This window comes from Glycine max, chromosome 5, assembly GCF_000004515.6.
Source record: "Glycine max cultivar Williams 82 chromosome 5, Glycine_max_v4.0, whole genome shotgun sequence".
In the NCBI taxonomy this organism is placed as follows: Eukaryota; Viridiplantae; Streptophyta; class Magnoliopsida; order Fabales; family Fabaceae; genus Glycine; species Glycine max.
The window spans coordinates 14,891,648-14,908,343 of record NC_038241.2 but is presented as its reverse complement, the minus strand read 5'-3'; the positions used below and the strand labels follow the sequence as shown (position 1 = coordinate 14,908,343).

Sequence of the window (16,696 nt, the reverse complement as noted above, 5' to 3'; positions counted from 1 at the left end):
CCTGTATCAAATCGTCGGAGGCAGCAGCTTCTGATCCACTCATAGCAAATACCCGGGAGGGTACCTTTGGTCTTCCACCACTAGTGTTGTTGTTGTTGCTAACATTACCGCTCCTTGTGGGATTAGTAGACCCACGATTGACTGTGTTGGAATTGGCAGTTACCGTCGGTCTCCCAGTCATCCTACACTCTCGAGCATAATGGCCTACCTTGCCACAAATATAACAACGATTCTCCTGTGTCTGCTGGAGTTGTAGGCAATTTCTTCTAATATGCGGTCCTCCACACTGAAAGCACTGTACCCCAATCCCCCTTGACTAGCTCATGTTGGACGTAGTCATAGGTTGTTTCCCCTTGTTGCTAGCATATGGCTTCATCCTCTTATTATTGTTTCCTCTAAAAGGGTGGCTTCTTTGTGGTCCTCCAAAGCCTCTAGCTTGCCTCTCTTTCATCTTGTCCTCAAATATTCTGCACTTTGTCACTAGTTGATTGAAATTCGTGATCTGCATGTAGCTAACTGCCTGTTGAATCTCCAGTCGAAGCCCATTCTCAAACTGAGCACATATGTCTTCTTCGTTCCGAGCATCTTGGTATTGAGGCCAGTACTGTAGAAGTTCATTAAATTTGGCTGTGTATTCTCCAACGGACATGTTTCCCTGCTTTAAATCCAGAAATTCCCTCGCCTTTCGCTTCCTGAGATCTTGTGGAAAATAATTGTCTAGGAATTTGTCTTTGAAGGCATTCCAAGGAATCACGTCTCCAGGTGCTGCTAATGCAGGTTTCATGAACTTCCACCAGTTCTCAGCTTCTCCTTGGAGCATGAACGTCGCATAAGGGACCTTATGCTCCTCGAGGCAACCCATCGCCTCGAAAATCTTCTCAGTCTCAGCTAACCATAACCTAGCACCTTCCGGATCATAGTCCCCACTGAACTTCGGCGGGTGGTTCTTACGGAAAGCCATGAGTCCCCGATACTCTGCCGGCTCCACATCACGTTCCTGCACTAGAGTTTCCAGCACAGCTGTGATGCGATCTAGGACATCACGGTTCTGATCCCTACCACGTCCTACCATTCCTAACCTGTAGGGAAGCTATTAGTATCCAAGAAATTCTACTGAGAGAGTGTACCATATAGGCTATGACAATTACAATAATATCCCTCTATATATATATATATATACTCAACAATTCTACTGAATCAATTGCACATTCCTGCTTAAGACAAGAAAGTAGAATTACACAATTTGTGACTTAACGTCACTCCCCGAAACCTACTTCCAAGTTTCAGAGATACACAACATTCACACAGTAAGACCATGGACAGGTTCACTAGAATCCAACTTTTGCTCTGATACCACCAATTGTGGCATCCCTAAATAATGACTGAATTAATAGTAATAAATTAAATAGCGGAAACCATGGGAAAATTTTTTTCTTCTTTTCTCTCTCTCTCTTTTTTCGCAACGTTATTCATTTCATGGCAATTAAATTCAGAAGGAAAATTATCACTATAGAGTCCTGAATGGCCAGTTCACAACTCTATTCGGATTCATTTCTTTCTGATCACTCATAACCTCTAAACTATTTTGCTCTTTCAAAAATATACCAGCCATCATTTTAGGTCGTCACGTGAAAAATAATAAGATGCGGTCGGTAAACTCTTTTCAAATAAAGTTTGTTAACATTTCCTTTTTCAAATAATAAGATTAAACATAATTATATTTATCATCTAAAACTGTCCAAAATATGGGAGTTTGCAAAATAACATAGTGACATCCAGAGCAAAGGTAACAACTGTGGTGGCTTCAGCCACAATATATACAACCATCAAAATTTCTATACAATAGGTCTACCCACCCAAAAATCAAAAGAGTAAACCTAGCAGTCTGAACTTGATACACCCATCCACAAAAAGTATGTACACCTAGTCTAAGGAGCCGTCTGCTATGATGAAGAGTCATCACTATTCGCTGTCCCTCCAGGGCCGCTCTCCTCTATAGAGTCTGCCTCAGATGCTGACATAACATCCTCTAGAGAATCAACATCAGGGAGTGGGTCCTCATCATCCTCTGGGAAGTCAAGAGCATCCACAGAAGGTTCAGGAGGTAACTCCTCTGGGTCCTCCTCAATATCCTCTTCAGAGGATGACACCTCTATCACTTGAACTGGCTCCACTAGTCGATATGGAGTAGGTGTAGGTAGTATCCACTCCACAGGCTGCTGAAGTGTGCGTGCGGGTTCCTCTAGATGTACTAATGAAGTATAAGTGAGTCGAATTGTGTCACGGAATCGGCACCTCTCATTGCCTTCGAAGGTCTCCCAAACACCCTTTAGGCACTCCATCACCACGCGATCATGGATCAACTGCGCTGCCATCGCGATCTACAAGAGATAAAAGAAAGAGGGTAGACTCTTTCACAAGAAATCTAACTACAGGTAACAATACAATGCGTCCCATAACGGCTACGTATAGTCGAAATGTCTTTCTCAAGGGATTTCCTCTCTGGTAATCGATTACAAAAGTATGTAATCGATTACCAGTGCCCAAAAACGAATTACACAGCCTTTGCACATTGAAAATTAAAAACTACATTGTGTAATCGATTACACATAAGTGGTAATCGATTACCAGTGCCCTATCACCCTGTGTAATCGATTACACACCCTTGGTAATCGATTACCAGAGGCCATTTAACATCTTGTCTCCATTTTTAAGCCCTGTAATCGATTACCCACGAATGGTAATCGATTACCAGAGGCTAATTTCCATATACCACCCAAGATACATAGCTGGCCAGCCGCCACACAAGCCTCCTTGCTTTGTGGACTTTGTTCTTTTATTGGTTGACTGCCAGGAGCTCGCCTGTTTAGGTACGTCACAGGTTCTCATTGATTGATTATGCCCGGGTTGGGTCGGGATTAGTCAAGCTTGGTTTTGGGCAATCGCACCCCACCTGACGTCCCCAAGGTCTCCTGACCCCCGCGACATATCTCCAGGTACCACTCTGTGGTCAACAAACAAAAGTAGGAAGACTGACTCTTCCACACTTTCTCACATCAAGCTTATTGGATTATGGGACACCCGTCATATGTTGTACTAGGTGGCGATCAGGCGATGGCGCAAATCAACTCTCTCATTTCCACAAGTAAGGCACAAGGATACCATCCCCAGTTGCCCACCTTTAACTTGAGCTCACGCACTCCTACGTAGCCCTTATCCTCGTTCCTCTCAGCACCGGGTCCCCATCAACCCCTCCAAGCTTCCTCAATATCCAACAATTCGATTTCATTTATCATGAAACTACCCTAAACCAAGAAAACAGAGTAGAGGCAGAAAACTCTGCCCAAAACTCATTCAAATTCCACAGCTTTCCTTACTCATATACCCCAGTAACATTATCTTTGTTCCAATTTGTTAACCATTGGATCGACTTGAAAATTTTACTGGAGGTTCCTAGTACATAAATCTACATTTTGACCGTTGGGATCTGCTAGAAAATGCCTGGAACCTGAGATGTACTACTCTTCCCATGACTAGCAATGCACAACCATTTTTCTGCACTATGTTAAAAAAAACTATTGCACAATTTTGATAGTATTTTTCTGCATAATATGGCAGATTTCCGAAATCCAACTTGCCCACATCCAATTTTGCTCAAATTGGATCCTACAAGTCCTAAATCATGTATAAATCAAATTCCTACAATTGTGCTTCACGACTTCGAAAATGGCTTCCCTTTGCAATTTAGAGTAGAAGTGATGAGCAATTTTGGAGCTTCAAAGGACAACAATGGTGGAGGAGAAAGGAAGAAGAAAAGCAACGTGGGAAGAGGGAGGAAAAGCTTTTCTGAAATCTGAATGAAGAGAGAGAATTTGGCTTTTATTTTAAAAAGATTTTCTCTTTCCTTTTTCTAAAAGCAATGCCACATGTCTCATTTTGAGTGGAGAAAAAGGGTCCCACTTTTTCTCTTGATGTGACTTCATACTCAGCCACAAGGGGAGAAAAATTTGACCTTTTGAATACTAAAATCCTGCCTCGGTTTGTGTGCCGCTTCTCTGGTTCGAGTCCCTCGCGTTTCTCTGCATCCGTCGGGGCCCATTTTCGAAAGTAAGCAATATATATATCAAAACGCTCAGAATGAAACCCTGAGCGTGGTTCAGAGGTTGGTTTTGTTAAATTTTAAGTTGCACGCAAAATGATAATTTTTAGACTAATTAATGGAGGACTAGTCTATAATTGTCCAGTTATGGATTTCTCTTCGCTAATTAGTCTAACCCGCGTATCTTTCCCACAATGTACATACTTCTACCAAGAATATATATATATATATATATATATATATATATATATATATATATATATATATACACACACACACACACACATATATATATATATACACACACACACACACTGAATAATACATATATATATATATATATATATATATATATATATATATATATATATATATATATATAATTATTTAAAATATAACGCTTACAAAATTCCGGGTAGAAATTCCAAGATGTCACAGGGGCAAGCAAGTCCGCTGACACACAGAGGCTAACGTCGTCTTCAACACCTTTTTGTAATCCAGAGACGGCGAGTCCGATGACATGCGAGGGTACCTTATGGTTATCCGCACCTTTTGTCATCTAGAGACAACGAGTCCGATGACATGCGGGGGTACCTTATGATTATCCGCAGCTTTTGTCAACCAGAGGCAAGCAAGCCCGTTAACACGCAGAGACTAACGTCTTCATCTGCACCTTTTGTCAACCAGGGGCAAGCGAGCCCGTTGACACACAGAGACTATGGCCGTCTCTGCACCATTTTGTCATCCAAAGACAGCGAGTCTGATGACATGTGGGGGTACCCTATGGTTATCCGCACCTTTTGTCAACCAGAGGCAAGCAAGCCCGTTGACACGCAGAAACTAACATCGTCATCGGCACCTTTGGTCAACCAAGGGCAAGCGAGCCCATTGACACGCAGAGACTAACATCGTCTTCTGCACCTTTGTCATCCAGAGGCGGCGAGTGCGATGACATGCGGGGGTACCTTATGGTTATCCACACCTTTTGTCATCCAGAGATGGCGAGTCCGATGACACCTTATGGTTATCCGCACATTTTGTCAACCAGAGACGGCGAGTCTGATGACATGCAAGGGTACCCTATGGTTATCCGCACCTTTTGTCAACCAGAGGCAAGCAAGCCCGTTAACACGCAGAGACTAACGTCGTCATCTGCAACTTTTGTCAACCAAGGGTAAGCGAGCCCGTTGACACGCAGAGACTAAGGTCATCTCTACACCATTTTGTCATCTAGAGACAGCGAGTCTGATGACATGCAGGGGTATCCTATGGTTATCCACACCTTTTGTCAACTAGAGGCAAGCAAGCCTGTTGACACGTAGAGACTAACATCATCATCTGCACCTTTAGTCAACCAGGGGCAAGCGAGCCCGTTGACACATAGAGACTAACATCGTCTTCTGCACCATTTACTAATCCTGAGACGGTGAGTCCGATGACATGCGAGGGTACCTTATGGTTATCCTCACCTTTTGTCATCCAGAGGCGACGAGTCCGATGACATGCGAGGGTACATTATGGTTATCCGCACCTTTTGTCATCCAGAGACGGCGAGTCCGATGACATGAGGGGGTACCTTATGGTTATCCACACCTTTTTGTCATCAAGAAACGGCGAGTCCGATGACATGCAGGGGTACCATATGGTTATCCGCACCTTTTTTCAATCAGAGGCAAGAAAGCCCGTTGACTTGCAGAGACTAACATCGTCATCTACACCTTTTGTCAGCTAGGGGCAAGCGAGCCCGTTGACACGCAGAGACTAACATCGTCTTCTGCACCTTTGTCATCTGGAGACGCCGATTTCGATGATATGTCGGGGTACCTTATGGTTATCCGCACCTTTTGTCAACCAGAGGGAAGCAAGGCCGTTAACACGCAGAGACTAACGTCGTCATCTGCACCTTTTGTCAACCATGGGCAAGCGAGTCCATTGACACGCAGAGACTAAGGTCGTCTCTGCACGTTTTTGTCATCCAGAGACAATGAGTCTGATGACATGCGGGGGTACCTTATGGTTACCCACACCTTTTGTCATCCAGAGGCGGCGAGTCTGATGACATGCAGGGGTACCTTATCATTATCTGCACCTTTTGTCATCCAGAGATGGCAAGTCCGATGACATGCGGGGGTACCATATGGTTATCCACACCTTTTGTCATCCAGAGACGGCTAGTCTGATGACATGCAAGGGTACCATATGGTTATCCGCACCTTTTGTCATCTAGAGACGGTGAGTTCGATGACATGCGAGGGTACCTTATTTTTATCCGCACCTTTTGTCATCCAGAGGCAGCAAGTCCGATGACATGTGGGGGTACCTTATGGTTATCCGCACCTTTTGTCATCTAGAGACGGCAAGTCTGATGACATGCGGGGGTACCATATGGTTATCCACACCTTTTGTCATCCAGAGACGGCTAGTCTGATGACATGCGAGGGTACCATATGGTTATCCGCACCTTTTGTCATCTAGAGACGGTGAGTTCGATGACATGCGAGGGTACCTTATTTTTATCCGCACCTTTTGTCATCCAGAGGCAGCGAGTCCGATGACATGTGGGGGTACCTTATGGTTATCCGCACCTTTTGTCATCCAGAGACGGCGAGTCTGATGACATGCAGGGGTACCGTATGATTATCCGCACCTTTTAGTCATCCAGAGACGGCATGTACGATGACATGCAGGGGTACCTTATGGTTATCCACGCCTTTTGTCAACCAGAGGCAAGCAAGCCCGTTGACATGTAGAGACTAACGTCGTCATCTACACCTTTTGTCAACTAGGGGCAAGCGAGCCCATTGACATGCAGAGACTAACGTCGTCTTCTACATCATTTTGTCATCCAGAGACGGCGAGTCCGATGACATGTGGGGGTACCTTCTAGTTATCCACACCTTTTGTCATCCAGAGACGGTGAGTCCGATGACATGCTAGGGTACCTTATGGTTATCTACACCTTTTTGGCATCCAGGGACGACGAGTCCGATGAAATGCGAGGGTACCCTATGGTTATCCGCACCTTTTGTCAACTAGAGGAAAGCAAGCCCGTTGACACACAGAGACTAATGTCGTGATCTACACCTTTTTGTCAACCAGGGGCATGCGAGCCCATTGACACGTGGAGACTAACATCGTCTTCTGTACCTTTGTCATCTGGAGACGGCGAGTCCGATGAAATGCGGGGGGTACCTTATGGTTATCCGCACCTTTTGTCATCCAGAGACGGCGAGTCTGATGAAATTGATTCACTCAATTTGGAGTGCTTCTTAGTCCAATAACTCTTAAGGTGGTTGGCCCCTTGCTTCTTGACTCAAATTCTTCAAGGGATGACACCAATCCTTCTTCCAATTCCCTATATGGCAACCCACAAACATGGAAACAAAGAGACAAGCAATAACCAAAGACCAAAAAAATGAAATGAAAGCTAAACCAATGGAGTTTTAACAAGACAATTTTTCAAGGATTATTCAACAATTAAAGCAATGAAAAGGACATAGAAGCAAGCTAGGACTCAAAGAGAAACTTAGAATGACTCTAGAGTAGAGTAAAAAAACAAAAAAAAAAGACTCAACAAACCTCTAGCTTTGGAACTTGTTTTCACAGTAATTTTCAATTGAAATTTCGGAATTAAGATTGGTATAACATAGGCACCAATTATAGAATAAATTTTGAGCCAAAACAACAAGCACACTTCCCTTTCACTTTTTTTTTCCTGGATACTAATTTTTCTTTCAACTTGTGTGATTTTTAGTATTTTTTCCTTTTATCCAAATCACTTGGTTCTTTTTTATAACTTTTTCCTAGATGTCTAGCAAATTCATAAAAAAATTCAGCTTAAAATTCGAAGTAACCAATTCTCAGTCATTTTTACAAGTTTGTATGTCCAAGCTGTAGCACCAGCGATTTTTTTTTAAGCATGCTATATTGATTGCCTTGGGCTTACTTTCAACCTTCCTATGTATGTTGAACTCACTAGGATTGTTTACCACAGTTTTAGGAGTTCAATATTCACTTAGGATCAACATTTTAGCCAGCAATTCAATCACCGAAACTCAAATTCACAATAGACGCAATCATAAGGAAACCTAAAAATTCAAGAAAAGGTTCACAATCAAAGACTCTCTAAGAATTTTGCATGAACATGTTAAGGACTAATTAACATGAAAGATTTGACTCAAATCAAAATAATAGGCTAAAATAATTTCATACACTCATGAACAAATGAGTTAGACAAAGAAACAAGAAAATAAAATTCAGCACAACATAAGAAATCTTATGTGACAAGTTTCATGACTAGACATGACTTCTATGACAAAACTACAATAGGTGAACAAGTCACTCTAGATTTTTGAGGTTTTCTTCTAGTTTAATATTTTTGTAAGAATTTTATGGTTTAGGTTTCAGCCACAAAAAATAACAAGACAAATCTCAAAGGAACCTAAACTCAACACAATTCATGGTTCAAGAACAAGAACAAGAAATTTGAACCATAGAAAATCAAATCTAGCTTCTATAGCAAGTTTAATCGGTGGAAACTCTAAAGAATCATGTTAACAACATTTAGCACAAGACATGTGAGGAGATACATGGAGAAAAAATGAAGAAACAACAATGGAAGAGAAGGTAAAGCAAAACATTAATGGAGGTTTAAGGAGCACCTACTTGAAGCTCTTGTGCTCTGATTACCACTTGATGGAAGCTTGCTTGTGGGGCTTCTATGGAGGCTGGATCTTTGAGCTTCAATGAGGTCCTTTAATGGTGATTTTCCACCATGGAGATGCAGCGAAAGACAAAGGAGAAGAGGTGAGAGGAGGCACCATCCACTAGGGAATAAGCCATGGAAGAAGGAGCTTCACCACCAAGATGAGCCTTGGATAAGAAGCTTGGAGAGGATGCTTCAATGGAGGAAAAGAAAGAGGGAGAGAAAGAGAGAGGGCGGAGCACGAAATTGAAGGAAGAAAATGGGAGAGAAGTTGAACTTTGAGTTGTGTCTCACAAGACTCTCATTCATCAAAGTTACAACAAGTGTTACACATGCTTCTATTTATAGACTAGGTAGCTTCCTTGAGAAGCTTTCTTAAGAAAACTTCCTTGAGAAGCTTCTTTGAGAAAACTTCCTTGAGAAGATAGAGCTTAGCTACACACACCCATCTAAAAACTAAGCTCACCTCCTTGAGAAGCTAGAGCTTAGCTACACACACCCCTCTAATAACTAAGCTCACCTCTTTGAGAAGAGAAGCTAGAGCTTAGCTACACACCCCTATAATAGCTAAGCTCACCCCCATGACAAAATACATGAAAATACAAAAAAAAAATCCCTACTACAAAGACTACTCAAAATGCCTTGAAATACAAGGCTAAAACCCTATACTACTAGAATGGCCAAAATACAAGGCCCAAACGAAGGAAAAACCTATTCTAATATTTACAAAGATAAGCAGGCTCATACTTAGCCCATGGGCTCAAAATCTATCCTAAGGCTCATGAGAACCCTAGGGCCTTCCCTTGGATCTCTGGCCCAATCTACTTGGAGTCTTCTATCCAATACCCTTGCGGGGTAGGATTGCATCACTTATGGTTATCCGCACCTTTTGTCAACTAGAGGCAAGCAATCCTGTTGACACGCAGAGACTAACGTCGTCATCTGCACCTTTTTTCAACTAGGGGCAAGCGAGCCCGTTGACACGCAGAGACTAACATCGTCTTCTGCACCTTTGTCATCCAGAGACGGTGAGTCCGATGACATGCGGGGGTACCTTATGGTTATCTGCATCTTTCATCAACCAAGGCGAACGAGTCTGATGATATTAGGATGATGTTGGTCGTCCGATTCTGATTATTTTGAAAAATTTTGCAGGTTTTACTTCCGTCATCCAGAGACATTCAAGCCTGACGACGCACAAGATTCTTCTTTGCCAGGCAGGGACGATCGAGTTCGATAGCATGTGGAAACGTCGTGGTTATCCCATTTTATCGCTTTCAAGGCACCAAAGTTTTGCTGATGCTCCTAATGCCTTTTTTCTTTCTGGATTACAGGTTCCGCTGGTTGAGATATTGATCAGCCAAATGATGTTCCGCTCGAACGAAATTAGTGTCTTATCTTTACTTCCCTTTTATCACCAATAAAAGATAAGTAAAGAGGGGCAACTGTCATACCCTAATTTCGTCCAGGAGTACTTGCGGTCGGTCCTTGAACCTTGTTTGCTCCCTTCGAAACCCTCGAAACAAGCATCATTGCGTAATCCATAAAGTTTCGCAACATTTCGGAAGGAAAAACAAGCATCGTTGCATAATTCGTGAAGTTTCGCAACATTTCGAAAGGAAAAACAAGCATCGTTGCATAATCCGTAAAGTTTCTGCAACATTCCAGAAGGAAAAACAAGCATCATTGCGTAATCCGTAAAATTTCGCAACATTCCAGAAGGAAAAACAAGCATCATTGCGTAATCCATAAAGTTTCACAACGTTTCGGAAAGAAATCAATAAAAAAACACCAAGGGGTGTGCTTAGTGAAAAGGGGGGGTGCAAATAGCAACCAAGCCCACTTGGGCCTTCCTGAGTGTTCCAAAAGAAGGCGGTGCCTTCTGGTGGAAGCAACCCAGCTCGCCTGGGCGAGCTAGGCGGCAACCACCTCCTTCTTCTCTCCTATAAATAAGGGAAATAGGGCAGAAGAAAAGGGGAGCCATTTCTTGTATCAAGAAATCCCTCGAAATTGGTGAGATAAATTGTTTCCGTTGAAAAAATCCAAGTCGAGGCGCTTCCGTAACACTTTCGAGACGTTTCCGTAAGCGATTTCATGGAGATTCTTCACCGTTCTTCATCGTTCTTCGTTCGTTCTTCGTTTTTCTTCGGTCTTCAACCGGTAAGTTCCCAAAATCGAATCTTTCAATTCATTCTATGCACCCTTAGTGGTCCCTACTTGTTTTGCGTACTTTTGTTTTCATCATGTTTATTTTTCGTACCCCTTTTAACGAGCTTTTAACCGTTTATTTAAGTCGTTTCTCACAATGATAAAATGAATTTCAACAGATCATTTGTGTTGTAATTTCGTTTAATCACTGTTAAAGCAAAATCTAACTGATCGTTCACGCTATAATCTCGGTTAAATCAAAAAAAGCAAAATAATAATAAAATAATCAAAATATCTTTGAATAAAATAATCAAAATATCAATTGGACGTTTTTCTTTGGAAGTTTCCTTGAATGAATTGACTAATAACCAAAGTGAAAGTAAGGCTAAAATCAACTCACAAATCAAGCTTTGTCCGCAAAAATCACTAAAAACCGTTTTAAGGTCCAACGCCTTAAACGGTCCCCTTTGCGTTTATCGATTAACATGGACCTTTCAAAAGCATAAAATCAAGATGTAACTTTACCGCTTTTGTCGACCACCCCAAGAGATCATTAATGGTCCAACGCCTTAACGTTTCTCCCCTTTTCAAAAATCAAAAGATCGTTTAATGGTCCAACGCCTTAAATGACCTTTTGTTCGATTAAAATATATCTTGCAAAAAAAAGAGATAAAAACAACTTAACCAACGTTTAGTTCTGAAAGAACTACGTAGGTCTGATTTCCTCATCGCAATTGAGGATACATAGGAGCGAGGGAAACACCCTTGTCGACCACAAAAAGATAAAAAAGATATATATATACAAAAGACCCATAAAAAACATAAAAACATAAAAAGTAAAAATAAAACAAATTGAAGACATGATATTGCACATTTGATTAAAGGTTGTCGTCCCTTGTGACGGACGCGTAGGGTGCTAATACCTTCCCGGTGCATAAAAACAACTCCCGAACCTTTCATGATTAAAGTTTGTAGACCACACCTTTTCTGGTTTTTTCAACGTTTTCCTCAAATAAATGTTGGTGGCGACTCCGCGCGCCTTCCTCCCTTGGAAGATGCACCAGTGAGCCTCGTGTCACCCTCCTGCCGAAGGGTAGGTTGCGACACTCATGATATGGTGTTTCTTGATTATACTTGCAAAGGGATTGGGTTTTCCTTCTTAAGTTGTTGTATATTCTTTTTTCTTTTTTCTTTTTTATTCTTTTTGTGGCCTTATGATGATTCATGAATCAACTCAACCCACCAGTGAACGTTGTAGCTTTGGCCAACAATTCTAGTAAACAGTTATGTTCAAATCCACTAATTATAGTCACTTCAACTAGTTGTGACCTCTAACTTCATTTTACCTTGTTGCCTGTGCTTGCTCAATCCACCTGTCTTTTCACATATTTAATGTTATATTTACAATTTTAATATACATATCATAAATTTTATTTCTGCTTGCTGTTGGCTAGGCTTGCGGTCACGTTTGACTAATTGTCTCTATTTTCTTAGTCTTCCTCGCTAATTTTACCCTATTGTCCATCTATTATCTTCTTGTTTTCAATTGTCCCTCCATCCTGTTGTATGTGTGATGTGTCTCTAGAATATATGTAGATATTTGACTAGTGACTACTGACTAGTCATTAAGCTTTGGGAAACCCACTACAGCTACAATTATTTGATGGAAATTTGCATGTTTAGCTAGCTTCAGCCAAACCATTCAAACTCTTCTATGTTTCTGTGTGTATAATTTGTAACTTAATCAATATAACGAAAATTTTGGCAGTTTCATAAAATTATGTAGCTTTTTTTATTCCTTTCGTTCGAGATGTTAACATATACTTTCATATTAGAGATATGATCTCTTGCATAGTGTTCATCTTAATCTAGAAGGATTATATGAGCTTTTCAAGGTTGTTCAGGTATGAGAGTTGTTAGTGCTTAGCTCTACTGAGTTTTAAAAGATTGGCTAAGATTTTGTTAAAACATAAGCACTTAGACAATGAAGGAAAGCTGGAGTTGCTGCACATGATGTCCAACCTTATGTCAAGGAATAAGATCGGGCTGCACAATGCACAAGGCAAGATAAAGTGTCAAGTGAAGAATTGAAGCTGCAGGATCCACGATGTCGGATACAATGTCCAGGACATCCTGCCCGAAAATACTGGAGTTGCTGCACAATGCACAAGGCAAGATAAAAGAATTGAAGCTGCAGGATCCACGATGTCGGATACGATGTCCAGGACATCTTGCCCGAAAATACTGGACACATAAATCTGTTATATCTTTAACAGATTATTGTGCAGTTAGCAACAGATTAGACGATCTATCTTTAGGAACGAATTAAAAGATAATTAAAGTTCGAATTACAAACTAGAAGAGTTCGTTCAGGGATTAAAGATTAAAGATAAAAACTAAAAGATCAAACTGTATCTTTTAGTTCTTTAAAGTGCAGATTTTTCAGGAGAATGATAGATCTCCTCCAGCACAAGTTGTTGCAGCCCAGATACGCACACTGCTATATAAACATGAAGGCTGCACGGGGTTGAGGACCAAGTCCGAGATTGAAGAGTTATTTTGTGAGTTTTGGGACTTGAGTGTTTTGTGAGCCACCTTGATGTTATCCTAACTTCAAGTGTTGGACCTGAGTGTGTAGAGTTGATCTCTTTTGTTCAGAGAGCAATCTCTGGTGTGTCTTTGATTTATTTGTAAACACGGGAGAGTGATTGAGAGGGAGTGAGAGGGGTTCTCATATCTAAGAGTGGCTCTTAGGTAGAGATTGCACGGGTAGTGGTTAGGTGAGAAGGTTGTAAACAGTGGCTGTTAGATCTTCGAACTAACACTATTTTAGTGGATTTCCTCCCTGGCTTGGTAGCCCCCAGATGTAGGTGACGTTGCACCGAACTGGGTTAACAATTCTCTTGTGTTATTTACCTGTTTAATCTGTTCATACTCTCAAATATAATCTGCATGTTCTGAAGCGTGATGTCGTGACATCCTGTACGACATCTGGCATTGGTATCAGAATTTCAAGAGTTTTGTTAGGGAAATTTGTGCTCAAATAGAACTACTTGAGCCTGTATAAGATAGATTGACCAGACAGGATTTGAACCCACTTGATATACTTTTGAAATATAACTTTTGATGGTTCACTATTGTTAACGTTTCCATGCCACTTGGGGTTGTGTGTAAATTTAATGCTGGTATTATTATTGATATTATTACATCATAATACTCCAATTGCATTTTTTTATATTATAGTTTTCAACTTTAATTTGCCGCATGTAGCTGATATCACCTAGTGGGATAAGACTATTGTTTTCTCTTGTACTTGTATACTTGTTGAAAGAAAACCTTATTGTCAAGTCTGAGCCCCATTTACTTATTAAACCTTTTTCATAAAATTTTGAGTAATATTTTGGCTTTACCATTTTGAAAGAAGCTTTGGATGTTAAAAAACTAAAAAAAATCAAGTATTCCCTTGAAAAGATAAAACACCCACATACAATATTCCCGGGTATAATAATCTTGATCAATGTAGTCTAGTCTTTTTGGTTTCCTTATTGTTATGGCTTCTTATTTGCAGGAACTTCCTGGTGATGTAATTCCAAATGAATATGGAATTAATTGAAAGTAGAAGCTAAAGATTGGCTCAAAGGTAAAAGTCTTTGGGTAAGGAATCTTACAAATTGATACTAACAATTTTAGAACAGATTCCTTATAATGCATTTGTAATGAATAAGAATCTCTTCTTTGATTACAGGTGAAATAATTTGACTTATAACAAATATGAAATTTACTAGATTCCATGAAAGGAATGGATTGTTTATTCCATCACTTGAGTTGAAAAGATGAAGTGAAATATTAGGTTTAACTCTTGGAACAACGTAAATTGGGAGTTTTCCCCATGTATTTAAGCGCTGGCCAATAAATTTTAATTTCTAAGTCATGTAAATATTTTATAATTTGAAATAACAATGTATTAACTAATACTTGATTTAGTGTACCCGTGTGTAAATTAAATGTACACAGTAATCTTTTGGGCATCTCTACCACAACCAACAGTTGTTAATTCATTTTATTAGTTTTAACTTAGGAATTTAAACATTTAAAAGCAACAAGGTATTAACTATTACACATTTTTGTGTTATTTTTCTGAATTAATATGTATAATGTATCCTCCTTATTTATTGTACTTGTACCTAAGATGCATGTGTTTCGAATGTGTCTCTGATACTTGTATCCAGTGCTTGAGTTGGAGGTATTGCTCACTAGGAAAGCAGGAGAAGAAATTAAGGACCAGGTAATTCTCTCGCTTTATCATTTTTGTTTATACCTTGACATGCTTATTTAGTATATTTACATATACATAATAATTCATTTATAGGTTATTATAGCTTGCTGAATATTTTAGAAGAACTTGTGCATTTAAAAGAATTGTTCATACTTCATACAGGCATCTCGTTGTTAAACTCTGAACATAGCAAAAAATGCTTTGAAACTACTAATTCCCTATTTTTATTGGTGTGACTGTGACATAAATCCATTAGCGAGATTGCAAAGGCAATGTCAGTGGACAATGGGTATGATGGTTGTACTCTGTTTGTTGGTTTAATTTTTCTAGTGTTGAACTCTAGTTGTGTAATTTGTACCTTCTAGTAACTAGTGTGGATTACTTTATTTGAAATTTTTCTTCACTTCATAGTTGTAATGTGCTTGATTGCAAGCCTTGGCGCAACGGTAAAGTTGCACTTTGGGGACTAGTTGGTCATGGGTTTGAATCCTGAAACAACCTCTTTGCAGTAGAATTGTAGAAGGAACTAGGTAATAGGTATCATGAATCATGTTGGTCAACGAATATCATCAACTTAACCATTTATTATTTACTGTTTCATAAATTCAAACGGAGAAATTCATTTATGTTTGATTTTATTTATTTATTTATTAAAGTTACCTTGATGTTTCCCTATTTCTGCAGTTGAGGCTTCTCTGTTATTTTGCATACTACTTATGGACAATTAAGACAGTGAAAATTAGATAATATACTATGTATAGTGAGTCTTGTTGCAGTCATTCTATTCTTTGACTTCATTAGGAATTGCTAGAATAGAGCCATGACCTGACTTTAAGGTGTTTAGAGGCTATCAATTTAATTTTCCTAATACAACAAGCATAATTAGTTACGTGAGACCAAGGCATGTATGTATAATTGAGTGTGTGAGACAACAATAGTTTCCATGCAGTACCAATAATTAGATAGCAATTGTGTCACATAAAGAACATGTTTGTAATGTGCTTAAAAAATCAACATTGTAATAAAGTATTTTTAATAAAAAGAAATTTTATTTAAAAAGTAGATAATTCATAGCCAAATACATTATTGAATTTTGATAATATATAAAATATTGAAATATATACATTTTAATTGCAGCTTTATTGTTTGAAGACCGAGACCATTGTCGTGTTGCATTAAGGCCTGAACTTACTCCTTCTTTGGCAAGGCTGGTGATACAGAAAGGGTAAAATTCATTTTTATGCATATTTTAGATTTTCCTATATTTTCAGTTTTTATGTGAAGTCTTTGTCTAATAGTTAAACCTTAATCTACATAAGTTAATTCTTTTGTATGTGAATGCCAAATTCTCATTTTCATGTCTATTCTTTAATTTTTAGGAAGTTTGTATCATTACCAATAAGCCTAAGGCAGTATGTTGCTATTAAGAGAAGATAGTGAACAACAAGTGATAAATGTTTTTTTGAAA

The 16,696-nt window shown here is 39.6% G+C and overlaps 1 protein-coding gene across 1 annotated transcript; it reads right to left on the bottom strand.

Annotated features, from left to right (window-relative positions):
* Positions 1 to 316: 316 nt before the first annotated feature.
* LOC102659589 (uncharacterized) lies at positions 317 to 961 on the bottom strand. Its single transcript, XM_006580638.1, has one exon. It carries the CDS (start codon positions 959 to 961, stop codon positions 317 to 319), a length of 645 nt encoding a protein of 214 aa, XP_006580701.1.
* Positions 962 to 16,696: the final 15,735 nt, after the last annotated feature.

Excerpts from the sequence above, each read along its gene's own strand:
- LOC102659589 (XM_006580638.1), bottom strand. The coding sequence starts at position 961 with ATGGCTTTCCGTAAGAACCACCCGCCGAAGTTCAGTGGGGACTATGAT.